Raw genomic sequence first — 27,299 nt, forward strand, 5'->3', positions numbered from 1 at the left:
TCCAGGCATCATGGAAACCCCTGCCCAGAAATTTGGGTGATCAGTTTGATTGGCAGTGGTCGTCAAATGTTGTTATGGGGCCGGGGGGCAGCTCCCCGTTGCAGGGAGAGCACGTCTTTCTTCGTTCTTACCCTGGGGACCCTTCCTCTCCCTCATCCTGCCCCCAAAACCTGGTACACCCCCTCCCCCCACTTTCTCTCATCTCATTGTCTTCTCTTCCTTGCTCAGTTTTCCTCTCGGTCTTATGTTCTACCAGTCTGTCCCTCTCTCCTCTTTAATCCCCCCCCCAGCTGGAGTTGGAGAAGCAGAAGGGTGAGATCCTGGGCGTGGTGATCGTGGAATCAGGCTGGGGCTCGATCCTGCCCACTGTCATCCTGGCCAACATGATGAACGGTGGCCCGGCCGCCCGCTCCGGCAAGCTCAGCATCGGCGACCAGATCATGTCCGTCAACAAGACCAGCCTGGTGGGCCTCCCGCTCGCCACCTGCCAGAGCATCATCAAGGTGCGCCGCTGCCTGCTTCTGCATCGCGTTCTTACTTAATGTTGATGTTTCACAGGTGTAAAGCCTGGTTTTCGAGTTCAAAGGGGATGAAGGCAGTTTCCCCCAGTTTGATCCTGCGGCTCTGTCACTCCCACAAACACACAGGACAGTCCAATGGGTTTCTATTGAGACTGCAGGAGATTGAACACACTCCGTGGGCCTGATTAGCTTCATGCTAGTGCTAATTATTAATTGTCTATGCACCCAAGTAGCCATATGGATGGAACCTGATCATTCACTGTCAGCTGATTACAATTCTTGATTGAAGCTGGACTGAATGACCTCTGAAGGTTGTCACTGGGTCCTAAGACCACGTCAGATGTTTGGCCAAACTTCCCGTTACTATTCTTGATATATACATATTTTTTTACCTTCTACTGCTGGATTAGGGCTTAAAGAACCAGACACAGGTGAAGCTGAACATCGTGAGCTGCCCGCCTGTCACCACAGTGCTCATCAAGAGGCCTGACCTCAAGTACCAGCTTGGCTTCAGTGTGCAGAACGGCATCGTGAGTTTGCAGAAGCAGCCCACATCCTATAAGATAGCATTTGAATGTTAAGCGCCCCCGTGTGGTCGATCTACAGTAAATACTAGATATGCAAGTCAAAATTTCAAAGATCTTTCCTTTATGCTGTTTGGTATTTGGGAAGAGAACATCAGTGTAATGATTAGTAATATATTTGGATCTTCCTCTGTTCACATAAAAGATAAAAGCTTTAACTGCTTTCAGCATTTAGCATGTGGTAACCTTATTTTTCCTTTGAAGTAATATGAGGTAAAGTTTGTCTTTGTGCAACTGGTGTTCTTTGTAATTCTAATTTCTAACATTTAACCTGAAGCATTTTACGGTGTATGCGCTGTGGGCTGGACCAAAAAAACACAACATAATGAATAAAACGGTCACCCCCCCCCAACACAGATCTGCAGTCTGATGAGAGGCGGCATCGCAGAGCGTGGTGGGGTCCGCGTTGGACACCGCATCATCGAGATCAACGGGCAGAGCGCAGTGGCCACCGCCCATGAGAAGATCGTCCAGGCCTTGTCCAACTCCGTGGGTGAGGTGAGAGTCACATGTGAGGGACACCGCAGTCATGTGACCAGTCCACTGCAGCTAGTACAGTCCTTTAGTCAGCCAGATGCGTCACAGGTATAAGAGCAGGGCAGGGAATTAAGCTCGCCCCCCCCCCCCCCGAGGCCAGGCATTTAGACCGAGGGCGAGTACATTCTGCCGTTGGCTAGTTAAACAATTGCATGTCAGAATACATTTTTTCTAGACCAGCCCCATTGGCTAATAGCAAAAATTAATTGAATTAAGTTCAACCCCTGAATAGGACCCCATTTCTTTTAGGGGTTCGAGCAGCCAATCTGCTCTTTGAGTTCCTCCATCATTTTTATACTGCATGCAGCGGAGGCAGTGTGGGTGTTTATAAGAGGCACGAAATCCTCAAGCCTGATGTCTCTCTCTGTCTCCCCGCCAGATCCACATGAAGACCATGCCGGCTGCCATGTTCCGCCTGCTCACCGGCCAGGACACCCCCATGTACATCTAGGACCTTATGTCCTTCACTATATGAGCCACAAGCACCTGCCGATTACTCCTCCTGTAAAGCAAGCTGATGCTGCATACATAACCACCAGGGGGCGCCAACGCCCCCATCTCTGCCAATTTAGTTTGTTCTCCCATTTCATGCCCTTTAAAATGTGACACCCTACACTGACAACTACGTGTGGCGGAACATAAGACAGGCGACATTTTCCCCAGTTGACATAGATGTGATCTGTTAATTGTGCTGTTGGTTTGTGGGATTCATGTGCAATAAGACCATTTGGGAAATGTGACTGAACACATTTATTTTTTATATGCACATGGTTATGTATTTGTTATATACTGTATATATTATAGTTTATCTCTCCCTTTTTCCTCTGTAAATACAGATAACCCCCTTTTTCACCCAGTAGATTTTTTTGTGGGAAAGGCAAAATGTATGACTTGTACCGTCTTAAGTCTTTGTGGTACAGATGAGATTTTTTTTTTATCTCCAGTGTGAGAGAAAAGAGGGACAGATTGGTTTGGGAACCTAACGAATATCGCATCTTCGGGCAGAGGTAGGAATCGGTAGGAAATGACAATAGCCGCAAAATCATTGGAATGGTTCGGGAGAACGCTGAGGGAAATAACTTTTTAGGTGACTGAAGTTGTCATGACAACACAGTGATGTGCAGGAAAGGCCGACACGTGCCTTCAGCGCAGTGAGGACAGAAGGTTGGGTCTGGGTCCGAGATGCACACAGCAAAGCCAGGAAGTGTCGTGACAGCACCCAGGGCTCTGGACCAGAGCTGGGAGCTTTTTTGGATATCAAGTCAAAAGAGAAAAAATAAGGCTTTTTTAATGACTGTATGTTAGCAGAACATATGGGACTGGATTGTTCTCCATGTTCAACTCTGGGTTTTAAAAACCCACACAAAATCCATCGGCCAAACTGAAATTCAATCATTAATGATAAATCTAAACTTTGTATGACAATATGAACTTCATTTTTTTTTCTTCTGAGACACAAGACCTGCACTGTCTATGGTAGGTTTGTTCTGGGTGGACTGTATGTACTGTGATTAAACTCTAGGTAGCTGCGTCATCCACGTGAGCCAATCGTAGACCGTGTCTAGGACGGCGCTCGCAGGGGAGTCTCCTTCACGTCTTCATCCTGCTCAGCAGGGCTCTGGTGATACTGACTGAAGCTGCACTGTGAAGCTGGAAGCCTCACTGCCCAGAGCTGCTTTCAAAATGTACCAGGATCTCCCCGAGTGGGGACCCGGGCACCGTGACGCTTTATCCGTTTGCATGCCGCTGACGTCCTCCTGGAAGAACAACACAGTAAACACGCTTACCTTCGAGCTGAGAAGCCGGCCGCGTCGTTGCCATCTCCTGCATTTTGGCGCTGGGTGCCAGGTGGCTGATCTCCATGCCGTGTGCTGGGAGTGCTGCACGCTTTGTGCGTTACTGCTGGAACCGCATTTGGACTGAAGATATGTATGTGGGTGTATGTGTGGGGCTGTCAACTACTCACTTTGTAAGTATCGGTGTATGTTACAGTGCTGTATTGGTTTTTATGTATACAGGATTCATTAAATGGACAGAGGAAATGTGTAAGTGTGTATACACAAGTATGTGAGTCATTCATTATTTTTTTTAATGTCTGCTAGTTTTTTTCCCATAACACAGAACAGACATATATGTACACCTTATTTACATTCATATTGATATAGCCTGAGTTGTTGAACCAGCCCAAATGATGATTTTCTTTCTTCTCCATGAAGTCTTAGAAGAAGGGCTTGACTGCCTCCCAGGTTTTCCCGCTGCCCTGGGTAAAACACAGCGCTATCTGTAACATCACAGATGGCATTTTCTCCTTGTTTTGCTTTCGTGTATTTCTGTATCAGGCTCAGAAGCTTCATATCCCCCCTGATCTGCCAGGCAATGTAATAGTCTGACATTCCTAAATGGTACTGAGCCCCAGCCCATATGGACCTTGGCTCCCACCAGGACTAAAAGGCAGAAAGCTTTGTTCCTTCAGTAGTGTTATTCTCAGTAGTGATCAGTCAGGTAAGCACTAACGTCACACCCTCTCTCAGTAGTGATCAGTCGCACAAGCAGTAATGCCACACCTATTCTCAGTAGTGATCAGTCGCGTGAACACTAATGCCACACCCTCTCTCAGTAGTGATCAGTCGCATAAGCAGTAATACCACACCCCCTCTCAGTAGTGATCAGTCACACAAGCACTAATGCCACACCCATTCTCAGTAGTGATCTGTCGCACAAGCAGTAATGCCACACCCATTCTCAGTAGTGATCTGTCGCACAAGCAGTAATGCCACACCCTCTCTCAGTAGTGATCAGTCGCACAGGCACTAACGCCACACCCTCTCTCAGTAGTGATCAGTCACACAAGCACTAACGCCACACCTATTCTCAGTGAGTCAGGACTGGGGCAGAGACACTGTCTTATGTTTTCAGAAATGGAGAGAACATTTCAGAAAGTGATGCTCCAGCACAATGTAATCCAGCCACAAGTCCATCACCAACATCCATCCATCCATGTTCTGTAAGCGCTTATCCTATTCAGGGTCACGGGGGGTACGGAGTCTATGGAGGCAAGGCAGGGAACAACCCAGGATGGGGCTCCAGCCCACACCAGACACACCTATGGGCAATTTGCCAACTCCAATTCACCTCAGCACATTTTTGGACTGTGGGAGGAGGCCATAGTACCCAGAGGAAACCCCACAAGGAGAACATGGAGCCATGGTGGAGACTCAAACCCTGGTCCCAGAGGTGTGCCATCCCCATTCACCACCAACATCCCCCCCTTAATTATTTAACACATCCTTCTGTGATTTTACCAGTTTTATCATTCATTTTGGACTTTCTGCTGAATTTAGCTGAACTTACAGTAAAGGAGAGGATCTCCAGCGGGGGTGAGGACCTGAGGAAGGTGCTGTTGAGATACCCGCCTGCCCCGGAGATGACGTCCCCCTCATCCTCGTCCTCATCCATGGCCAGACTGAAGACCTTCCTCATTTTTTTGGGCAACATGTAGTCCAGAATCACCACCAGGGCTCCAACAACAGTGCACAGCACACCTGCCCGAGTGTGAGGACACATGCCATCGTATTTTATCAGTACATAAGCAACGTATGAAGAGGTCTGCAGATGTTCTGCACCTCAGACACAAACTACACGCCTCAGGAATGCTGCTAACACACAGCATAACCCAACTGCACAGTTGCCCTCAGATGTCCTGGTCCCCTCTCAGTCTGACGTGGTCACAGGCGGATCGTACCTGTGCCCAGGGCCAGCCAGAAGGAGCAGCCAAGGCGGGTCTGGAAAGAGGCCGAGCCCACGGCGAAAACGCACGGCGGCAGGCTGCGCGTGGCAGCGAACGAGGCCAGGGAGAGAAACATGAAGAGTCCCGCGGTCACCGTCACGCAGCCTGCGTAGAGCAGCACGGGCATGGAAAACAGGATGTTGGCCAGCAGCCAGCAGCAGAAGGCCGTCCTGCGGAGGCAGAACAGGACCGTGCGGAGCCTCCGTACTCCATGCGAAAGAGAGGCTCACAAGCGAGTCTCTGCGGCCCCACGACTACCGGAGCCAGGCGGCAAGATGGCCGCTTTCAAATCTGCATTTTGTTCAACCTCCCAATTTAAGAGATGCAGTTATGCTTTTATTTAAGGTATTTCATCAGTCGACATCGATTTTAATAACATCTAATATGAAGACATATTTAAAAATAACAACACGGATGCTTATCAGGATGATTGCTTTAACAACGCCTTACCACATGGTGGCAGAAGCATATCGGCCAGAGAATCGGTACTGGTAGAGAAGGCCACAGGGACTGCCAGGGCTGAACTTCTCAGCGACATAGAGGATGGGACTGGGTAGGCCCCTTTCCAGTGCCTCAGCGTAGTCCTGCTCTAAGCTGTCCGTCCAGTGAAACGCCACGTTGTAGTTGATGGTCTCGTTTCGCTGCACCACTGGGTTTCCTGTACGGACGGCACTGAGCCCATGAGACGCGTCTGCATGCAAGGTCTCCTAGCTAATTGGAAATCATTTGTTTTGATTTTTTTCCTTAGCCATAAGTAAAATGTAGGCTTGTAAAGTGCCAGTGATTTAATTGAACTGGCAGTTATTTGGTCAGTTTTCAGCTTCTTGATCTCATCACTGTATTATTTGTAATTACCAGGCTTAATAAGAATACCACCACTGCCTGACAATAGACAATTGAGCTCATATTACCGAATCATAAATCTTATGTTGCAGCACGGGCCTTAAAATGTTTATATTAAAATATGTTCTATTAATTCAATGCAAAACGCTTATGAAACATTTCCCCTGACAAACATGTCCGCCGCGGCCCGCACCTCTGAGCGTGACGTCGATCCCCGACAGCCCCACGTGCAGCCCGAGCTCCGCGCGCACCACGGCGCTGCTGAATGACTTGTAGGTGACGTTGGCTTCCACCCCCGCGGAGGCCCAGTCCCGGGAAAACTGCAGAGCTGCGCAAAAGCAAAGGACGAGATAGATGGTGCGAGGCGAAGATCGATTGTTAAGGCCTTCCACATTCGTTGCGAAGTAAGACGACACTCACATGCCACTAGCCCTATATCAATATAATCACGAGCCTTGAAACTGTAACTGTGTGAGATCAGTTATTAACCAAAGTAATTGTTTTGTATCGGACTCAACAGATAAGACTATTATTATGGTTACTGTTTTCAATCTGAAATAAGGGACTCCACGATTAAATTTGCGGGGATCGATCGCCGCCCGGATTAAATTGTATTTCGATTAGCCTATTTGGAACCCCTGATCTGATGTATGTATGAAACAATGTGTAGGAAATTACGGGACAGCCTCGTATAACAATACGACATGTAGTAGACTGTTAACTTTAAATTGTGGTGCTGCCGTGAGAGATGCGTGTTCATGTTATTAATGGCATTTTCTCATATTCTCTGCGTTTTGTGATGCCATGTACGTGCTCGGGGCCTCAGGCCGGAATCCGGTACCGGCCGCGGCCAATTGCCATCTGATCCGCCCCTCCTCGGCCTCCGGGACAGCCTGCAGTGTCACTTTACCCGATTATGTCGATTGTCAGGCATCATTCAGAGAGAAACAGCGCAAGTCAGGGTATGCATTGGATATTTAACTTTTTAATAGGAAAACATTTTAAATTCATGGCAACTTACCAATTATCACCGCGCCTATGAATAAACTAAGAATTATTCTGCTCATCCAGAATATCCTCTGAAACGTAAAAAGGACGGGTTATTAGAACGAGCGAGAAGCAGTCAACGATGCATATGATCGACCGACATAAAACCCTGTAAGTCGTAAGGATAACCACACATTTTTCAACAGGCCTACCTTCATTTATAAAATTAACCAATCACCGCACCTACCTTAACATTCAACAACGCTTTCTGACGATGTGAATCACAACGTGTTACTTACCAACTTTCCCCGAATCCCAGGTGCGATAATAACGAAAGCAGAAGCCAGGACTAAGAAGACCAGTATCACCGTTAGTAGGTCTGGGTCGAAGATGTGGTTGTAGAAAGCGTGTGCAGAATGGAGCTCTGACATTCTGCCTGCAGTCAGACGGTGACACTGCCATTAATACATTATAATCAAACTCGGCGAAAATCATCACATTAAATATCTGATAAAACATTAAATACTTGTATACAAAATATAATCCTTAGCGCGTATACCTGAAGTGCATGACATGAGATACAGTGTCACTAAAATAACTCCAGTAAGGACCCCTATGCATTCCCATGCAAATGTTTTGTGCCCTTTTAACCCTACGGTATATATAATCGATTTTTAAAAAATTTGGTGATGATGATGATCACGCTCACCCGCCGCAGTGCTTCGCCAATGTGCGGGGGGGAAAGTCTGCTCCCGGCCGAAACAGTAGGCTTCTGTGTAGAAGCACGGCTTATATAACACCGTACCGACATGCCTATAAATGCCTAAAAAATCCATTGTAGTTCCTGAGCAAAGCAACACGTGAATCAGAAGAGACCATCCTCTGGGCGAAGGTCCGCCTCTCCTCCTTATTACTGCATACGGATGGACTCGCTTAACTTTATTTCCATACATATATAACCACTATCGCAGGTAAACACGCTTTGTACAACCACTCAGCTATAAATTCGTAAGTTTCAGGTGAGTTTTTACATTTAATTGCATTGTATGTTTAATAATTTAAAAGCCATTGAGAAGTTGATTTTTAACTTGCCATTCTAACAGTGCACTTACCACCTGTTACCTTTCAGACAAAGTGGTCTGCATTCTTCAGCTGCTTAGACAAATCTGCCCTACTTATAATTGTTTTTACGCAGAAAAATACTCAGTAAATGTTAGACCTTCGTATTCAAGTTATTTAAAATTTATACACAATTTAAACATTATTCAAACATCAATTGAGACTAATCAGTGTCTGAGAAATCTGAGGTCTGGGGTGTTTCCATTGTCTTCCCAGGACAAGTGGAGTGAAAGTGTCTCAGGATTGTTCTGAAAGAACCCATATTGACTGTTTTATTCTGCAAGGTTGGATTTACGCAGAAAAGACGTCTTAAACTGTCTGTAGTGGTATCAGTGAAATATGATATAAATCTCACAAGTAAGTATAACCGGCGTGGTCTTTTTCATAGCTGTGCGACATGATTAAAGCTAATATACTACTGCGTTGGCATTCTTGACAAAACGACGTATAATACTAATTACCTAAAATGCACACGTTCAAATTCGTTCAGATTGAAGGAGATTCGGACATTTTGTTGTTTTTATATACCACCCCATTCAATTCAATTCAATTCAATTTTATTTATATAGCGCATTATCACAACATTACATTGTCTCAATGTGCTTTACATTTCTGCCTCGTAAGGACCCCCTAGTGAGTAAGCCAAAGGCAACGGTGGCAAGGAAAAACTCCCTAAGAGGAAGAAACCTTGGGAGGAACCAGACCCAAAGGGGGAGCCCATCCTCCAGGGGCCGGCAGATGAGTCTAACAAAACATTGGCTGGCATTCAATCATTACATGAGTGGTGCAGCGTTATGACGGCTGGTACGACAGCTTGGCAGATCACGCTCGGGAGCTGCAAGTGAGTTCCCTACTTTTAGCAGATTTTTGTGCCTCTGTAGTTTAGATGTATTCCATCCATCCATCCGTTTTCTGTAACTCTCCTGTCCCGGAAGCAACGCACGCAAGGCAGGGATGAGCCGGGACTGGGCGCCAGTTTAGACGTACAGTATATAGGCCTAGACTGTTGTATTGGGCGTACTTCCAGGCAATAGCGTGAATGACCTACTGCAATTGTTTTTCTTTCTGTTGTTTCAAGAATAGGCCGGTTTCGCGTTTCACAGCTGTATCCCCATGTGGTTACTTAAGGACACTTGAATTACCTCGCCTGTACTTAGCACTGAAGCAGACCACGGCCGTAGATCTCGTAGCAGGCAATGGCGCATTACTTCGGGCGCCCTAATGCATGGTGCACATGTGTCCACAAGATGGCGCTTTATTGGAACTGCACCTAAGAGGATGTAATTCCACCGAGTAATGCTGTTCTTCAGCCAACAAATCAGTGGCAGGTGGCAGAAATTTAAATGTGATTTAACAGTATGAATTAATAAAACTCTGTTGTTAAGATGAGCTTTTAGGCTCGGTATGGTAATAATATACATCATATAATCGCTTTAGTTAATGTTAGTCTTTTATGCTAGTCAGTTCATCCCGTTTCTTATATTTTATGTCTCTCTCTGAATGTGTGCAATATAGCCTTTGTACCTCCATTTGAATGTCATGAAGGGCTGACTTACCAGTAGGTGGACTGGCGGAGCAGCGCTGTGATTGGATGCTTTCTGTACAGGCTCTCCTGCTGATCCCATCTCAGGCCAGCGTGGCTGGGAGGGTCTCTATGGTAACAGCCTTAGCCATTCTTTCTGATAACCAAACCAGCTCCTCAGTAACCAACATGTGTGGGCTTGGCGTTCCTCAGTCTGCTCTCCTGCAGTATTTGGAAATGCCAGAGCCAATGAGAGTGTGTTCATGGTGGACGAGGGAGTCATATGGTTCACTTACCACGATCACCAGGGTTCCCAGCTGGAGCAGAAACGGCCCTCATGGTCCCACGAGGAGCTGCTCCAGAGTGCTTCAGATGAGCGTAACATTAATAACATGTATTATTCTATCTATTTAATCAGCGCAGCAAAATGGATTATCGTTTAACAACAATAATGTTGGCATGGTGCAGTGTACGGTACAGCGTTGGGAGTAGTTACATGTATTGGCGTCTCTAAATTGAACAAAGAATGTGATTCTCAGTGTGTCCCCAGTGATATACTGGCATCCCACCCTGCCTGTAGCCCAGCCTTGTGCCCTGTGATGGGCTGGCATCCCATCCTGCGTGTGCGCAATGCTGATGCCTCCCCTTTTTTGGAAGTAGTTTGAAGAGGGTTGCATGTTTGAACACAATCAGGAGCAGCACCAGCACCAGCCTGCTCTCCACATTGAGACCCAAATCTTAAAATTTGAACTGTATAAATTATGCTAAAATTGTGATTTAGCCATCTTGTTCATTTGAATTCCTTTGCCAGCCCCTGGAGGATGGGCTCCCTGCTTTCAGACCATGTAATGCGCTTTGAGACAATGGAATGTGAAAATTCACTATATGAATTGAATTGAATTGAATTGAATTGAATTGAACTGAACTGAAGTGAATATTCCAAAATAAGCAAATGGCCTCAGATTGTTTGAACCCAATGCCTTTTGGTCAATAGGCCATTTCATTGGCCACTCCTTTCACACCATCACTCGTTACTTGAATATCAATGGAATATGAACGGATATGTAGTGAAACACAGTCTCACTGTACTGCTCTTGCCTGCATACATATTGTTTAAGAAATCACTATTAGTATGTATTTAACATTCTGAGGGATAGCCAACATGGATTTAGGAGAGGTAGATCCCGTGTAGCTAATTTACTTGAGTTCTTTGAGGATGCTACAAGAGAAATTGATCACAAAAAGGCCTACGATGTGATCCACTTAGATTTCCAGAAGGCCTTTGATGTTGTCCCCCACAAACAGCTCAAAGCTGCAGGGATTTTAGGAACTGTAGCAGCTTGGTTCGAAAACTGGTTAGCAGACAGGAAGCAGCGAGTAGTTATTAGTGGCACAATGTCACAGTGGGCCTGCGTTCATAGTGGGGTACCGCAGGGTTCAATTTTAGGACCACTATTGTTCCTAATTTACATTACTGATATTGACACCAATAGTTACAGTAAACTGGTTAAATTTGCAGACGACACCAAGGTGGGTGGTGTAGCAGATACTGATCTAGCAGCAGAGAGGCTACAACGGGATCTGGATTTAATTAGCGACTGGGCTGATACCTGGAAGATGAAATTTAACAGATAAATGTAAGGTAATCTATGCAGGGAGCAGAAATATAAAGTTCAGATATTTTATGGGTTCCACTGAAATAAAGGTAGCTGATTACGAGAAAGTCCTCGGTGTGTATGTTGATGCTTCCATGTCCCACTCTCGCCGGTGTGGGGAAGCAATTAAAAAGGCCAATAGGATGTTAGGTTACATCTCTAGGTGTGTGGAGTTTAAGTCAAGGGAGGTGATGCTACGATTGTACAATTCCTTGGTAAGACCCCACCTAGAATATTGTGTGCAGGTTTGGTCACCTTACCTTAAGAAGGACATTGCTGCCTTGGAAAAGGTGCAACGTAGAGCTACGAGAATGATTCCTGGTCTTAGAGGAATGTCTTATGAGGAGAGGTTAGCTGAGCTGAATCTGTTTAGCCTTGAGCAAAGGAGACTAAGGGGGGACATGATCCAGGTATATAAGATTCTAACAGGTCTGGAGGCTTTTCAGCCAAATGGCTATTTCAATATTACTTTAAATACTAGAACTCGTGGCCATAAGTGGAAATTAGCGGGAGAACATTTTAAAATGTATTTCAGGAAACACTTCTTTACACAGCGTGTGGTTAGAATATGGAATAGTCTTCCTGTTCATGTAGTGCAGGCTAAAACCCTGGGTTCCTTTAAATCAGAGCTAGATAAGATTTTAACAGCTCTGAACTATTAGTTAAGTTCTCCCCAAACGAGCTTGATGGACTGAATGGCCTCCTCTCGTTTGTAAATTTCTTATGTTCTTATTTAGAGATTATTTATTTATTTATTTATTTATTTATTTATTGTCTCCCCCCTCCCAATATTTTGTTTTATGAATGGCTATCTTGGAAGCAGATCCCTGCCTATCCGGGTGAGTCACCATCCCGGCACTCGGTCTGGAACCTGCACGCGTGTGTCTGTAGCTGCACGTGTGTGTGTCTGTAGCTGCACGTGTGTGTGTCTGTAGCTGCACGTGTGTGTGTCTGTAGCTGCACGTGTGTGTGTCTGTAGCTGCACGTGTGTGTGTCTGTAGCTGCACATGTGTGTGTCTAGCTGCACATGTGTGTAGCTTCATGTGTGTGTGTGTCTGTAGCTGCATGTATGTGTGTGTCTGTAGCTGCACATGTGTGTGTCTGTAGCTGCACATGTGTGTGTCTGTAGCTTCATGTGTGTGTGTGTCTAGCTTCATGTGTGTGTGTGTCTGTAGCTGCATGTGTGTGTGTGTCTGTAGCTTCATGTGTGTGTATGTCTGTAGCTGCATGTATGTGTGTGTCTGTAGCTGCTTGTATGTGTGTGTCTGTAGCTGCACGTGTGTGTCTAGCTGCACGTGTGTGTCTGTAGCTGCACGTGTGTGTCTGTAGCTGCACGTGTGTGTCTGTAGCTGCACGTGTGTGTGTCTGTAGTTGCGTGTGTGTGTGTTCTGTCTGCTTATCATGTGTGCCACCCCGGCATATCAGCATGTGGCGGTAGCCTGAGCTCCGCCTGACCGTTAGCTGGCTGTGCGTAACCGCTGAGCGAGCTCTTTCTGATGCTATATCATGCTTGTGCCGTGAGCCACTTCTCACAGCCAGCCAATCCGATTCCCCCAAGCCATCTGTTTCTGTTTCTCTCATATGTTTAGCTGTGAACATCCTTTACGTTTCCCATCAGCCTCCCTTCCTGCTGCGCGTTTCGCTCTCCTTACTCTCCACCAGACGCATGTTGATCCTGGGATGTGTCCTGAGTTCCAGGCAGCCGTCATGAGATTTGGCTCCTCTATGGTTCCCCCTGATGTTTTACATTGTAAAATATTTAAATGACTAAAAAGACGGGGGTTTTTTTTTGGAAGCTGTTGCCTCACACCGTCAGGAAAGGCAGTTCAGATCCTGCCCTTCTGAGCAAAGTTCTTGTCTTCTTCTCATATTGCAGTTTAGCTTTTTACACTCTCATTTCCTCTTGCAGTACAAGGACATGTACTTAAGTGATTTGGCATTTGGAAATTTCCAGTATTGTGCGTCCTGTTATGGACTGACATCTCCCTTAGGGTGTGTCCCCCCCCAGGTACCCAGTGCTGCCTGGGATGTGCTCCATGCCCCCCCCCCCCCGTGGCTCACTATCAGCTCAACAGCTGGAAGAAGGAAGAATTATTAATACTACTGTACAGTATGAACTGATCTTACTGTTATTTTGCACTGTGATTTCGTCATGTAGCGATATGTTTGTCCACATTAAAGGCTGTATTTATGACAAAGCTAGTCTACTAGCACTCAGCTGTCACGCCCCGATATCTGCAGAAACCGGAGCCTGTCATTAGTTTCGATGGCACCACGTCCCCCCCCCTTGCGTGTCTGTAACGGCTTCTGGAATCGGCAGGTTTCTTGCTTTATTTACCAGTTTTCTATATAATTACTGGCTACATGCAGAATCCAACAATGTGTCCAGCCTGCATGTCTCCATTGCGTCCCCTGAAAATATGCCATGTGCCACACAGCTCCGTGTGGGTGAGGGGGGGGGGGGGGGCACCCCCCAAGCGGCTGCCTGAGAGTTTCAGTTGCCACCAGCTAAGACCTTCAGGCCCAGTTGAAAAAATGCAGATCAGACGTTTGAAAACACTGTGGTTGGTTGTGGCCCGCAGGTCTCGGCTTGTTGACCCATTATGCCATGTGCCCATGAACCCAAAGCTGCAGACAGACCAGGACGTGGATGACCTCATGGTGGGTATGGCCTCCCAGATCGCAGAGAGAGAAGAGAGCACTATTATCGAGGACTTCAGACGTTTGACCATCCACCTGTATTTCTGTCTTTTACAGTAACCACATTTACCGTAAGGTGCCTACGATAGAAATTAATAAAGTCATGAAACTCAATTGACTTTCAATAAATGTCATGACTGGGATTTTAAGCGATTTGCTGGAAGCTACAGCTGTGCTGCCTGTGTTTAAGTCGGACAGAAAGAGCGCTAAGCCTCTGTTGCTGTGCCCTGTGATGGCCTGCTATCCCATGCTGCGTGTGCTGTTGACGGTCTCCTGGTCTCTGCCCAGATTACAGGCACGGCCCCCTGAAATTCTCCCCTTCGGACCTGGTGACGCGGACCGGGGGGGGCCGAGACAACAGGCAGCCCAGCCGCAACCAGGCCAGGGAGGCTTTTGAGCCTTGGAGGGGGGGGGGAGACACTTTCAGAATAAGTGTTGTTGCAAGCTGAATTATAGGGATTTAAGATGAATTACAGGGATTTAAGGTGAATTACAGGAATTTCGTACAGCACATTGACTATTTCACATATTCAGCTTTCTGTCTTGATTAGTCAGTTGATTGGTCAGGCCTGCGTTGTATTACTGCCAGCAGTGGCTTTTCAGTCAAATTTACATCACATTTCTTATTGTAGCTCTTCCCATTTATACCAGAGATTATCAACACTAATTTGACATGCTCATTGAAGCCATCTGCTCATCTTGGGCTCCACGCAGCCTGTTCGTACGTAGCTGAGGAGGTGCAGGCCATTCCGCAATGTTCTCCTCACCCACGGGCACTGAGCCAGGGGGCTTCCAGAGCAACGTCTTCTTCTGGAGAGACGATGAAGCACAACTTATTTGGGTTTGGACGGAGACATTCAATTTTTCTGTGGTTTAGGGAACCAAACGCTAAATTAGGTGATGAATGAGATGATATATTAGATGAGGATGTGTAGCCTGTGTGCCATCAAAGGTGGATGTGAACCTTTCTGGCCAGACGCTGCGCCCTGCAGTGTGAGACCCCATCCCTCTCTCCTTGTGTCACACAGATGGCCCCTGTCCCCATGACCGGCAGGTGGAAGCCACCTTACTCCACCCTTGCACCAGCGCCAAACCCTGGATTGCTTTGAGGGCATCTAGTTCAGCCTCACAGTGGCAGTCCTGCTCTCGCTTCCCCTCCTGCGTATCTTCTGCCTTATTCTACATATCTGAACCTACCATTATGGTGCAGGATCTGAATGTTGTGGGGGAGGGCACGCAAATAAAAACTATTTTGGGGTAATTATAACAAATCAGTTCACGTGAAGATTGTTAGTCAGATGTAGTTGATGTTTGAAGGCATTGCTGCCATTTATTCCTGAGAAAGGCCTTGGGTTAGACTGGATTCTTGCCTGCTAGTGGGAATGGAGTAAAGCTGGTACAGGTAGCCGCACGGGAGCCCTGGGTGTCGCTCTGCTTCCAAAAGGCTCATCTCAGGCCTGAACGCCGCTGCTGTAATTTCATCTCTTCTCCCTCCTTCAAAGTGAGCTTTCTTCTGGCGGGCTTGGTGACCTACTTCCACACAGCAAAGTTCACCAGGCGTGAGAAGAAGCACAGGGTCACTGGAGGCGCCGATGCTGCCGCTGAGGGCCGTGGAGATCAGTCCATTAGCGGCAAACAAAGCCCCCCCCCCCCCCCCCCCTTCGTCCCCAAAGCAGAGCCTCCCATTTCACTGCTGCCTGTCCCAGTGGCCCCCCACAGCACCGAGCGGTGCCCGATGTTACGACGGACGATTCTCAGTGCACGCACTGGACGATTCTCAGTGCACGCACTGGACGATTCTCAGTGCACGCACTGGACGATTCTCAGTGCACGCACTGCATGGCCCCGAAACAGGGCGCAGTTTCTGCTGGTTTCAGATGGCTAGGAAAAAAATGGAAGAGCATGTCGTCATAAGTCTGACATCGCCATGGAAACCGTAAACCTGTCGGATGACCTTGTGGTTGCACTTATTTTAAATGTAGGAGTTCATGAAAGGAACGGCACAAGAATAAAGAACAGATTTAATAGGTTACTTTTAAAATTGATGGAGATGCAATGTTTTATGCATGAACCAGACACACACACATGTTTGTATTCATATCTTTGTGGGGACCATCCATTCATTTCTTTGGGAAAAACCCTAATTCCAACATGACGACCTTAACCCCTACCCAGCCCTAACCTTAACCAAGCAAAATACAAGACTTATGAGATTTTTAGTTTTTTTTTTAAATTTTAGTCACAGATTTTCATATAATTGAGTTTTCCCTTGTGGAGTCTGAAAAAATGTCCCCACATTTTCAAAATAACAGATTTTTCTCTCTCTCTCTCTCTCTATCACACACACACACACACACAAACTCCCCATTTCAACATACACCCATTGAAATGTAGTAAACCTGGACAAAGCACACTGCCATCGCTGATTTATTGTGCTGGTATTACTGGACCAGAGGAGCCATCATAAAATTTCACTTTGTTGCTTTTAAAGTGAGGTCTTGTCTTTCCTTCTGTCTTAATCTCTTTAAGTCATTATTTCCCTAATATAACTTGCAAATAGCCTTATTTGTTTAACAGATGTCCTTTTTCAGGATAATTTACATCCTCGCTGGCCTACAGACAAATAAGGGAAGGTAACAGTAAATGACCGGATAGCTGCTTAGTCACACAGCAGCATCAGGCAGCGAATGGGCCTGCAGTGTGTCGGCCTGCAGTGTGCCGGCCTGCAGTGTGCCGGCCTGCAGTGTGTCGGCCTGCAGTGTATCTCCATGATGTTCTGGGCCCGCAAGTCCCTGAGTTTCCTCTTTCTTGGCTTTCCCACCATTGCCCCTCTTAGCCTGTGAGTGGCAGGGCCCCAAAGAACCACTGAGGCAGGTGAGCGGGGCCCAGAGCCCCCAGAAAAGACTGCAAGTCCAGTCCGTGTTCCTGGACAGGCAGCTCCACTGTCCAGTGACTGTCAGTGCCTCACACTGCTTCTCAAGGTCCCCAAGGAGTACGATCCAGTGAGTGTCCCAGGCGCGTGCTGGATCTGTACTGAGGCCTTCGTCTTAGTGCCTTTTTGGGTGTGGATCTCTCCCTTCAGTTTGGCTGGATTATTTTTACTTTGCATCCCAGTTTCACTGCCTTCCGTATCACCTCCTGTGGGCCTGTCTCTCCTGCTTCACTTTGCCCTAACTCTGGGGTCCCTGATTGGCTCCAGGTGCTGTTCTTTGAGGATGAGAACATGCCTTCAAAGATGGTGCAGCACCTGGTTTCTGAGATAGCCGGCGGGGGCCAACACCTGAACGTCGATGCCATGATGGAGCATGAGGAAGCGGTGACCAGGGAACAGCGGGAGCAAAGTGCCGGAACCTTCTCAGACGTGCCTTTGCACAGGTGAGTTCCAAACCTAGGATGAATAACTCATTTCCAGGTAGGCGGTGCTTTCAGAAAAGTGCCCTGTTGTGTTAGATTTTGACGAATACCAGCTGTCTTTGAGTTCTCCATTTCTAGACATCTGGCTTTCTTTCTTCTTTCTTTCATTTCTTTGTCTTTCCTTTTCCCTGTTTTTGTGTTATTCGGTCTTAATGATGTTGTATAACAAGACACCCATGTGAAGGGCCTTGGGGTGACTCTGTTGTGAAAGGCGCTACTGTATATAAAAATAAATCGAATTGAATTGAATTGAATTGTCTTTAATTGAATTTAATTTTTGTTATTTCTGGGACAGGGTCTCCAGAGCAGAAGTCAAAGATGATGCTCTTCATGCATGATATTAGTGGAAATGGGTTCTTGTCTAAAGAGGATATTTTTGCCCTTCTTCATCTTGTTATACATCTAAATTAATAGTCTGTCCAGCAAACACTTCACCCCCATAACATTTTGTATGACTTGTACTGAAGCATTTTAGGCTAATTACTATGTTGATAGAAGGTTCTGGAAGAGTGGCGTCTATATGGCTTCCAGGATGTTGACACTGACTTCACGGCACCTAAATCATAATAATAAATCAAAATGCATGGGTCATACATCAAACCACTGCCCCGCCTCTTGCCCTCATCCTTCTCGCTTTCCTTTTGACTCCTCCTGTTCACCAGTGTCATCATGTCGCTTTCTATTTACTGCCTTCTGCAGGTCCTTCAATGAAGGTCTAGTGCCTGTCCCTCCCAGAGCAAGGCTGAGGAGGCCGTCACGGCAATAGTGGGGGCCACCAGGTTTGGCCGGGCCGAATAGGGTGTCATGGCGGTGGCACGGGCCGCTGGATTCAGCCAGACCAAGGAGGCCGTCACGGCAATAGTGGGACCACTGGGTTCAGCCGGGCCGATGAGGCTGTCATGGCGATAGTGGGGGCCACCGGGTTTGGCCGGGCCGAATAGGGCGTCATGGTGATGGCACAGGCCACTCCCTGCTGCGGGACCAGGAAATGGCGCTGGAGGTCGCCCAGCTCAGTGTCAGAGATGATGTGCAAGTTTCCTATGGGCAAACCCTTGTCATACTGGTACTGGAGGAAACATGACTCATGCCCCCTGGAGGCTAAATGGTGTACTGCATTCAACCCAATTGATTAATTGAATAGAAACACATCACACGTGGTTTTGATCAGGTGCTAATTACCACATACTCTGAAGCCTGCAGTTCTGCCTCAATACTGTTCTTATGGTTCTTACTGATATCGCTTTCCAATAAGGGATGTAGGCATTGTGCAAATAGTTTCTTTCCATCAATTTAAATGCATATTTCATGAACGTTTAATTTACTTTGTTAATTGTGTTGCAATGATTTGGCTTAAGCAGCAATACAGTTACACCTCCCTGCTAGCAGATGTTAAAGTGCGTTTGTTTGGCCTGAGGTGATGTGATCCGCGGCGTGTGGCCTTTTTGTGGGGGTGGGGATGCATGGGGGGAGCAGACCAAACAGAAAGCAGTGTGTGTCCTTCACTCCTGAAAGGATTGAGTGCATGTGGAAGTGAAGGGTGAGAGAGAATGTGTGTCGGCATCTTGGTCAGTGGTTAACATTCATGCCTGTGGGGTTGGGGGTTCGAATCCCATCTCCTGTGCTAAAGGTGCAGAGTTTGCATTTTCTCTCAAAAAGACTTGCAGTTAGACTAGTTGGCATATGCAAATTACCCGCAGTGTATGTGCACTGCAATCGACTGGCATCCCATCCTTGGTGCACCCCTGTGCAGGGGTGCCGCACGAGATTTGAGGCCCCATGAAAGCATATTATGTCAGGCCCCCAACCCAGACCAATCTAATTATGTTTCAATATGCCACCTGGGATAGACTGATGGACCAGATGGATGGACGAATTCAGCCTGGTACATGTGCTGTAGTTATGTGCTAAGGCATGTTCACCTTGGGTTAACTAGACTAGTTTTCTGTCTTTACAGATTTTGTTTCCTGGTCACCTGCCTCCACTGTCCTTAGTGGTGCGGACAGGTCCAACCCTGACTCAGCAAGACATACATGAGAGAAAATAACAGCCAACACAGAACTTTTACCTTGTGGTATTTCATCTATGGGCTTTACATCACATGGTGACTCTCAGTCTGTTTTGCTGAGGCATGTCGCCATGAGGTCATATGGGAGAGTTGCATGGCAACAACATGTAAATGATGACATCATAGTCCCTGAGAACTAAAGCACAGTTTTTTTGTAGTGTGTGTATAAATTTATGAGCACATACATGAACAGCATGTTAAAGACAACTTCCAAGACTTTTTAAAATCCAGTAAAGATGAAGTGGCTTTTTTTCTGATTCCTGCATATGAGTTTTAAATACTATGCATTACGATATTATGGTACTGGATATACGTGTCTGAATGCTGCAGTGCACCCAAGTCACTAAATAAGAAAGCTGTAGTTAGTACTGTTAATCTTTCTCGCTTTTCACCTCTTACTGCAGGTGATCGATCGTTAGCGATGAGATAAACCTGAGATATCTGACCCGGTCCCTCTACTCAAGGGTGTGGTTAGAAATTCTGGGCCCCCTGACAAAATGTCACTTAAGGCTTGGATTGCTACTTTGATGCCCCCCCCCCCCCCCATGTAGGGGGATACCCCCCCCCCCCCATGTAGGGGGATACCCCCACTGTAAAACATCCTTTGGTGTACTGGAGGGCCCCGTGGCCCTTTGGCCCCCAGCCGGTGCCCTTAAAGATGCAGAAAGGATAACAGAAAGCTAGGCCACCTCCCACCTCCATGGTAAGCTGCTTGCGTTCCTGGTTACCGGCCTGTGATTATGAGCTTCATGGCTGCGAGACCCAGGCTGAGATGCGCCGCCACTGGGCTGCTGCTCTGCATCTCCTCCAGGAGCCGCCCGCTCTTCTCCTGGGAGGCAGGAACGTATCCAACATCAATGGCTTGTTCTTAACTGGCATAAAATCAAGATGCAATTCAACTGTAACAGAAAACTCACTAGTTATCGGTATTGAATGGCGAAACTAAAAATTGAGCAGAGATTCAGCAGAAATGGCCCACTCAGCTTGTTCTAATGTCCTGGTTAAGGGGAGTGTTCACAGCCCAAAGAGAGATCCAGCAGAAGCAGATACCAGCAGAAGATCCAGATGTTCAAACACGTCGTGGAGAATTACCACCGCCATATTGCCTGTTTCCCCTTCTGTGGCATCACGGTTGATGTGGCCCTGCAGAGATGCTATCGTAAGTTCTCTCGTATTGCACAAAACCTGTCACATTACAAATTCATACTTTTGGGTTTTAGTGCCAAAAACCAATCTGCAGCTCTGGTCACCAAACTCAATTTTATAAAAATCTGTGACTGCAATCAAAAAACTAAAAATGCCAGAAGTATTGTATTTTGTTTGGTTACTTATGGGTTAGGGCTGGGTAGGGTGGTCATTAAGGTCATCATTGTTGGGATTAGGGTTTTGCCCATAGAAATGAATGGACGGTCCCCACAAAGATGAGTACATGCCTGTGTGTGTGTGTGTGTGTGTGTGTGTGTTGTGTTTGCCTTTGACAGGCCTGACTGACATCATATAGACCTTCACCACATGTCATTTTCGCTGCATCAGCTCCCGGCGCTTCTGGATCACACACGGCCTCCACGTGCTGATCCCCATTCCCATGAGTGAGTGTCAGCAGAACCGTGAGCTTGGATTAGGGCCAGATCTTGGTCGGCCAGAGGGCAAACCTCGCATTCTGATTGGCCGTCTGTTGACAGTGCATACTTTCTCCTTTCACTGTAGACAAGCACTGTAATCTTGTTCAATATCAATATTACATGAATAGAACAATAGATCATGTCAGAATACATTTAATAGAGGCATGTGGGATTCTTTGTAGACCATACTGTATGTCCTGCTGAGTGGTGTAGTCTCACCTTCACTATAATTTATCTAAGTTCATGCAACCTTAAACAACTAGGCCTCCGGCTGTTTCCTAACAAATAGAAAACTTTGTCCGACTGTCATCCCTGGCAGCTATGTGCTTATGCAGGATCCTCGCTTTTATATCTGCCTGATTCGGCCGGGAATCCTCTTTCCGATGGACGAGCTCATCAGCCTGAGCGGGTAGAAAGTGGGGAGTCCTGTGCTGAAAGCAGAGCCTTTCCCTTGGGGTAATATCACACCACAACCTGCAGGCAGCCTAGCGGGTCGCTGACAGGGGTGTGAATCGCAAGCTGTACAACGACACCGTTCCATTTCTATTTCACAAGGCAGTGACTCAATATCTGGCAACATTTAAAATGTTGCTGCAATATGATACGGTTCAGTTTCATTCAGTAATACATGATCAACATTTTCAAAACAGTGAAACAAGCAGATTGTAGAGGAATTTATTTCAATTCAAAATGACTTAATGCACTTATTTTTGCGCAAATATCTTATACTTTAACAACAAAACTATTTTTGGATATTTATGGCTTACTCTCTGAAAACCATAAAATGTACTGTAATGTATTGCTCTCTGGTAAGCTGAGTCTCTAGATTGCTTTGTCAGATTTTTTCACTGATTTTTTCACCAGTGTTTTGGCATATTGTCATGGTTTAATGTCATGTTTGTTAGTTGAGTCAATTAAGATATACATTATATGTGTGGGGTGTCCACCAGGCTGTGCAAACAGGCAAATTTTGAGAAAGATACTCGTATGTCTGCCACAGCATAATTTGAAAGCTTGCCTCTATCAGGACTGTCCTTCAGTCTTCAGTAAGATAACGACTCAAAACACATTATTGCTGAAGAATTATCTGTTGATGATAGAACATGAGGAACAGCTCATGACCTGGACTGCCTTGGTCTTTAATCCCATTCAACTTTTATGGGCCAAACTGGACAAAGGAGTCAAATAAAGCCACAAGCGCCGTACACCTCTGGGAACTGCTGTGTAAGACCTGGGAAGTAAAGTGGGCTGATTTCCCGTTGAAACTTGTTAACCAAATGGCTTGTATCTAAGAAGCTGTTACTGAGGCAAATAGTGCCTGTTTGGAGGAATCGATTTCCTTCAACACTGCTCTTGTGCCCCTGCCATTTTGTTTTGTAATGTTTTATTATTTACAGAAAAATCTATGATGTAACAGGAACTGAAACTTTTGATTTGTACTGAGTTGTGCTACTTATCATTTGCATAGCTTATTAACAACCTGTATTATCAGTTTCTGAAAGATACAGCTTAGTTACTAAGGGTGTAACAATTCATCGATTCAAATCGATATATGGATTGCTATGGCCACAGTATGATTTAATCCATGGTAACAGATCAGTCAAGACAAACCCCATCCCTCAAGTAAAAACACAGGAGGTGCGAACAAGCAGTAGCAAGTACATAATGTGTCATGATCCACTCCTTCCGTGTGCCACGCCCCCTCATTAACCCCATGTGGATTCCCCGTGTTCATCAGCTGTTTCCTGTTGCTGTTATTAGTTCAGTGTATTTAGTCCACGTTCCAGTTTGTTTCCCCAGTCCGGTCATTGTAGTGTTATGACGTTTCTGTCCTGTCTGCCTTATCATATGTCAATTAAAAACCTTGTTCCTGATTCCTCGTCGTCCTCACCTGCTTCCCCAGTCCGTGCTCAGCACGTTCATGACAGAATGACCAGACCCCTTAAACAAAGACCAGGCACTTCGCCGGCGCACCAGCTGTGGGAAGATCTCCCCGGGGTCCCGAGGATGATTCGCCGCTTCGCCAGAGCGGACGCCCAAAGCCCGTCCACCTGCCGCTTCGCTGCCCACGCCAGCAGCTGCTTGCCCCTTTACTGGGACGCGCCTGGCCCTTAAAGGGGCCAGGTCCATTTGGGACGCTATCCCACGAGTTCCCCTGTGTTGGAAGCGGACGGCGGCACGAACCCCGACAGCGCCCCCCGTGGTTCCGATGACTTCAGCGCCCCCCGTGGTTCCTGTGCCAGTGGCGCCACAGCCCTGCCCTCAGATGGTAAAGAGGTTTTTTACCCTCCAGGGACTGTACTGGCGGGTGGTAGGGGAGCCCGCAGTGAGAGACTCCCCGGAGGCGGTTAAACTCACAGAGCAGCTGCGGAGGCAGTTCGCAGCAGTAACCCCTGAGTCCCCGCTCCAGCAGCTGGTCATTGCAGAGGAGACCCTGAGGAAGTTGCTCCGCTTGCGGTCGGAGCTGGCTCCTCCAGCAGGGGAAGTGGTCCCTGCTGAGGCTCCTGATACGCCCCCCGTGGTCCCTGTGCCCGCGAAGACGTCCCCTCGTGGTCCCTGTGCCCGCGCCTCCTGCTCAGTCCCCCGTGGTCCCTGTGCCTCCTGCTCAGTCCCCCGTGGTCCCTGCGCCTCCTGCGATGTCCCCCAAGGCTGTTGCGGCCCCTGCTCAGCCCCCAGTGGTCCCAGAGACTCCTGCGGCTGCTGCTGCATCGCCCGAGGCCCCTGCTGCTGCACCGCCCGAGGTGGTTCCTGCTTCATCCCCAAGGCCCCTGCTGCGCCCGAGACACCGCCACCCGAGACCCCTGCTGCGCCCAAGACGCCGCTGCCCGAGGCCCCTGCTGCGCCCAAGACACCGCCGCCCGAGGCCCCTGTCCCCGAGGATGTCCCGGACTGCTGCACCAATGCTCCTCCCTCCATAGCGGAGTTGGAGGGAGAGCTTGAGTGGGACCCCTCGGAGATTTCCCTGACCATCCCCGTGACTTCCCCAGTGACTCCTCCACCGTCACCCAAGTGTGACAGACCCCGGCCGGGTCCCCACATCTCAGTCTCCCGGAAGGGGAGGGGACACCTACGCCGGGGCTGGGCCCCGCCCGCCCTGCCCCCCGGCTCGTCTGCGGTTCCCCTGGTTGCGGCTCGTCAGTCGCCTCCGGTCCCACCTCCGGCGCCTCGTCGGTGGCTACACCTTCGTCTGCCGCGGCTGCCTCCCCTTCACCTGTGTCCCGTTCGCCTTCCTCCTTGCCTCCTCCATTGGTCCCTTTGCCTTCCTCCTCCTCACCTTCGGCCTTCCCTCCTGCTCCCTTCTCGCGGTCGCCTGTGGCCCCTGCGGCTTCCGCCCCTCGCCTGCCGGGGTTCCCTCCGGCTCCCCGTTTCCCCCTGCCCTTTGCCTCCTTGCCCCCTGCCTTTGTGCCCCCTGTGTTTGCTCCCTGTCCCTCTGTGCCTTTCGGACCCTTTGTGTCCCCTTTGTCTGCTCCTCGTCCTCCTGTTTTTCCTTCGTTCACTCCTGGCTCCTTCGTTCCTCCCGTTGGTGTTCCCCCTGTGTCTCCGGTGTTGTCCCTGTGCCTGTTTGCTTTTCCCGTGGTTTGTCGGTTGTTGTCTGAGTTGCTGTCTCTGTTTCTGTTCTGTGTGTCTGTCTTGTTCCCTGTGCCCCGTTAATGTTTTGCCTTTTGTTTTCCAGGACCTGTTCCTCACTCCCCTTAGGCGCGCCCGGAGTTTGCGCCTTTGGGGGGGGGGGGGGTTCTGTCATGATACGCTCGTCCGCTTCTGTGTGCCACGCCCCCTCATTAACCTCATGTGGATTCCCCGTGTTCATCAGCTTTTTCCTGTGGCTGTCATTAGTTCAGTGTATTTAGTCCACGTTTCAGTTTGTTTCCCCAGTCCGGTTATTGTAGTGTTATGACGTTTCTGTCCTGTCTGCCTTATCATATGTCAATTAAAAACCTTGTTCCTGATTCCTCGTCGTCCTCGACTGCTTCCCGGTCCGTGCTCGGCACGTTCATGACAGAATGAAATCAACATTGCATCGTATTGACACCATTCACACTGAGCAATTCTGCAATTGCTGCCTTCATTTGGTTTGGGACTTCACTAAAAACTTCACTGGTGAAGCAGCCAACAGAATGGCCGACAGTGCCTGAGATGCTGGGGGGGGAGTGACCCACAAAGGGAAGGAATAATGTCATTTTGCTTTGCATGTATAAAGTCACTGAAGGGGCTTTTGTAATGAATATTCATAATAAATGCTGCAATGGTCTGATTGGTGAGAAATGAAATGATTGATGTCAGGAAATGGGAGAGCTGCCAATATCACCTGGAGCAGTGTAACAGTTACAAACTTACAGTGTAATTTCTCAGTATTCATGTTTAATCGGGATGTAGGATAAATCGGTAAATTATTAAGTTCCTTTGGACGAAAGGGTCCCATAAGTTTAGGAGCACAGAGATCTGATCAGCTAGATTTCTAGGTCAGTCTCACACACTTGCTTCACAGCTCTACCTGAATGGACCAGCCTTGAGGTGTCCATCTTGGTGGGCGGTGGGATTGGGGTTATCCCGTTTACCTGAAGGACCTGGTGCTCAAGTCCTCCGTAAAATTCAAGATCCAGTGCATGAAGGGCGTAAGTCATGGATGGGCAGCTCCATAACAGCTGGTTATGTGCAGCCTTACCCACGTTAGGTGTGAATCCTCAACTAACAAAGAAACCTAGAAGGACAAACTGGGGGGGGGTTTCAGCTCTGCGTACGTCATCCCTAAGGTGCACTTCATCTGGGTGACCCGCACCCAGCGGCCGTTTGAGTGGCCGTCTGACATCATCAGGGACGTGGACGAGATGGACACACAGGACCTGGTCTCAATCCACATCTGCATCGCACAGCTGTCTGAGAAGTTCGACCTTCAGACTACAATGCTAGTGAGGAAGTAGCAAGAGGATAGTGACTGATGTGAGGAGACACCAAGTAGGGAGAGGATAGTCAGTGGTGTGAGGAGACACCAAGGAGGAAGTTGAGCATTAGCATGTATACCAATGACATAAATTATATTTATTATATTGTAAAAGTGGCACAGCTGCAGTTGCCCTATATCGGGATGTAGAAGGTGTGTTTGTTTGGGATGCTGACAGACTTCATGCCGGCCCCTCTTCCGCAGCATGTGTGCGAGCGGCATGTCCAGAAGGTCTGGAACAGGAGTCTCTTCACGGGCCTTCTCTCCGTCACCCACTTCGGCCGCCCCCTGTCCTGTCCTGTCCTTCCTCAGCTCTCTGCAGGAGGTGCACCCAAAGGTAAGTCTGTCTTCGCTGTGCCCCAGTCCGTCCCCAATACCCCTTTTAAAGCTCAGTTTCGACCTGCCAGCAGCTGTTCCAGTTCTCCCGTCTACGCCCCACGGTTACCTACTAACAGGTGAACGATAGCACACGGCCTAAATTGTATTGTAAGTGGTTCTTACAGACCCGGTTGACGTCACCCATCTTTGTTCTGGTTCCATTTCGTTTCTCAAGGTGGGTAAAGTCAGCGTGTTCAGCTGCGGCCCACCAGGCCTCACCAAGAATGTGGAGAAAGCCTGTCAGCAAAGGAACCAGTCCCAGCAGGCCCTCTTCATCCACCATGAGGAGAACTTGTAATCTACCAAGAGTTCGGTTCCATCTCGTATGTAGGATGATCGGTAGTAAAATCCATGCTGAGCATTGAGGGTTCGGTTGATGTTCTGGTACAGCTTGTATCCGTCTCTCCATCCTCGAGGTGCTTACCCAGGATAGGGTCCTGAAGGCCTGGAGCCTGCCCAAAAACAACACAGTTTTAGCAGCTATTAAAATTCACCTAGACTGCAGAATACACAGTACAAATACTACCCCAGTTCCCTATGAATAAAATAATTCTAAAATAAATTTGTTGAAATCATCCTTTGTGTTTGCTTTATGTGTGCTGACTTTGCTGTGCCTTACCCTGATC

General features: G+C 47.8%; 3 protein-coding genes across 21 annotated transcripts in view; 2 read left to right on the forward strand and 1 right to left on the reverse strand.

The window, feature by feature from the left end:
* Nucleotides 1–3,705, forward strand: part of LOC111846768 (amyloid-beta A4 precursor protein-binding family A member 2-like) — a 39,804-nt gene extending 36,099 nt beyond the window's left edge. For all 3 annotated transcript variants that reach the window (XM_072698316.1, XM_072698317.1, XM_072698318.1), the window contains exons 9-12: nucleotides 291–503; nucleotides 932–1,051; nucleotides 1,463–1,603; nucleotides 2,022–3,705. In XM_072698316.1, the coding sequence (XP_072554417.1) occupies nucleotides 291–503; nucleotides 932–1,051; nucleotides 1,463–1,603; nucleotides 2,022–2,093 (546 nt within the window). In that variant the 3' untranslated portion in view covers nucleotides 2,094–3,705. The remainder of the gene's footprint in view (nucleotides 1–290; nucleotides 504–931; nucleotides 1,052–1,462; nucleotides 1,604–2,021) is intronic.
* A 23-nt stretch (nucleotides 3,706–3,728) lies between these two features.
* On the reverse strand, nucleotides 3,729–8,004 carry LOC111846781 (dual oxidase maturation factor 1-like). Of its 2 annotated transcripts, XM_023817339.2 has the most exons (8): nucleotides 7,969–8,004; nucleotides 7,559–7,695; nucleotides 7,294–7,351; nucleotides 6,466–6,600; nucleotides 5,880–6,087; nucleotides 5,385–5,599; nucleotides 4,994–5,184; nucleotides 3,729–3,902 (listed from the first exon to the last, which is right to left on the reverse strand). In XM_023817339.2, exons 2-8 carry the CDS (start codon nucleotides 7,688–7,690, stop codon nucleotides 3,861–3,863), a joined length of 981 nt encoding a protein of 326 aa, XP_023673107.1. In that variant the 5' UTR covers nucleotides 7,691–7,695; nucleotides 7,969–8,004; the 3' UTR covers nucleotides 3,729–3,860. The 2 variants fall into 2 exon arrangements, with proteins under 2 accessions (XP_023673107.1, XP_023673106.2); XM_023817338.2 differs by lacking the exons at nucleotides 7,559–7,695; nucleotides 7,969–8,004 and having other exon boundaries at nucleotides 3,753–3,897; nucleotides 7,294–7,502.
* On the forward strand, nucleotides 5,594–27,248 carry LOC140578191 (uncharacterized). 16 transcript variants are annotated; one of them, XR_011982252.1, is made up of 11 exons: nucleotides 5,594–5,774; nucleotides 5,855–5,982; nucleotides 6,494–7,234; nucleotides 7,344–7,430; nucleotides 7,579–11,537; nucleotides 12,379–12,394; nucleotides 14,138–17,630; nucleotides 20,741–20,893; nucleotides 21,216–21,323; nucleotides 26,500–26,632; nucleotides 26,849–27,248. XR_011982252.1 is itself a non-coding variant. In XM_072698320.1 (5 exons), the coding sequence occupies exons 1-5, from the start codon at nucleotides 5,973–5,975 to the stop codon at nucleotides 26,759–26,761; spliced, it is 543 nt and encodes a 180-aa protein (XP_072554421.1). In that variant the 5' UTR covers nucleotides 5,863–5,972; the 3' UTR covers nucleotides 26,762–26,819. The 16 variants fall into 16 exon arrangements, 2 of the variants coding, with proteins under 2 accessions (XP_072554421.1, XP_072554420.1); XR_011982255.1 differs by lacking the exon at nucleotides 5,594–5,774 and having other exon boundaries at nucleotides 5,858–5,982; nucleotides 14,138–17,257; nucleotides 17,455–17,630; XR_011982261.1 differs by lacking the exon at nucleotides 5,594–5,774 and having other exon boundaries at nucleotides 5,858–5,982; nucleotides 14,138–15,096; nucleotides 15,284–17,630.
* The last annotated feature ends 51 nt before the right edge of the window (nucleotides 27,249–27,299 follow it).

The sequence above is a fragment of the Paramormyrops kingsleyae genome, chromosome 13, assembly GCF_048594095.1.
Source record: "Paramormyrops kingsleyae isolate MSU_618 chromosome 13, PKINGS_0.4, whole genome shotgun sequence".
Lineage (NCBI taxonomy): Eukaryota > Metazoa > Chordata > Actinopteri > Osteoglossiformes > Mormyridae > Paramormyrops > Paramormyrops kingsleyae.

Bases quoted from the DNA above. Each gene is read 5' to 3' on its own strand.
- LOC111846781 (XM_023817339.2), bottom strand. From the start codon at position 7,690: ATGTCAGAGCTCCATTCTGCACACGCTTTCTACAACCACATCTTCGAC. The intron at 6,088-6,465 runs GTGCGGGCCGCG...CCGTCCGTACAG, and splicing joins GATCGACGTCACGCTCAGAG to GAAACCCAGTGGTGCAGCGA. The intron at 5,600-5,879 runs GTAAGGCGTTGT...CTGCCTCCGCAG, and splicing joins TATGCTTCTGCCACCATGTG to GACGGCCTTCTGCTGCTGGC.
- LOC140578191 (XM_072698319.1), top strand. From the start codon at position 13,920: ATGCAGAATCCAACAATGTGTCCAGCCTGCATGTCTCCATTGCGTCCC. The intron at 17,631-26,499 runs GTGAGTTCCAAA...CCTCTTCCGCAG, and splicing joins TCAGACGTGCCTTTGCACAG to CATGTGTGCGAGCGGCATGT. The intron at 26,633-26,848 runs GTAAGTCTGTCT...TCGTTTCTCAAG, and splicing joins TGCAGGAGGTGCACCCAAAG to GTGGGTAAAGTCAGCGTGTT.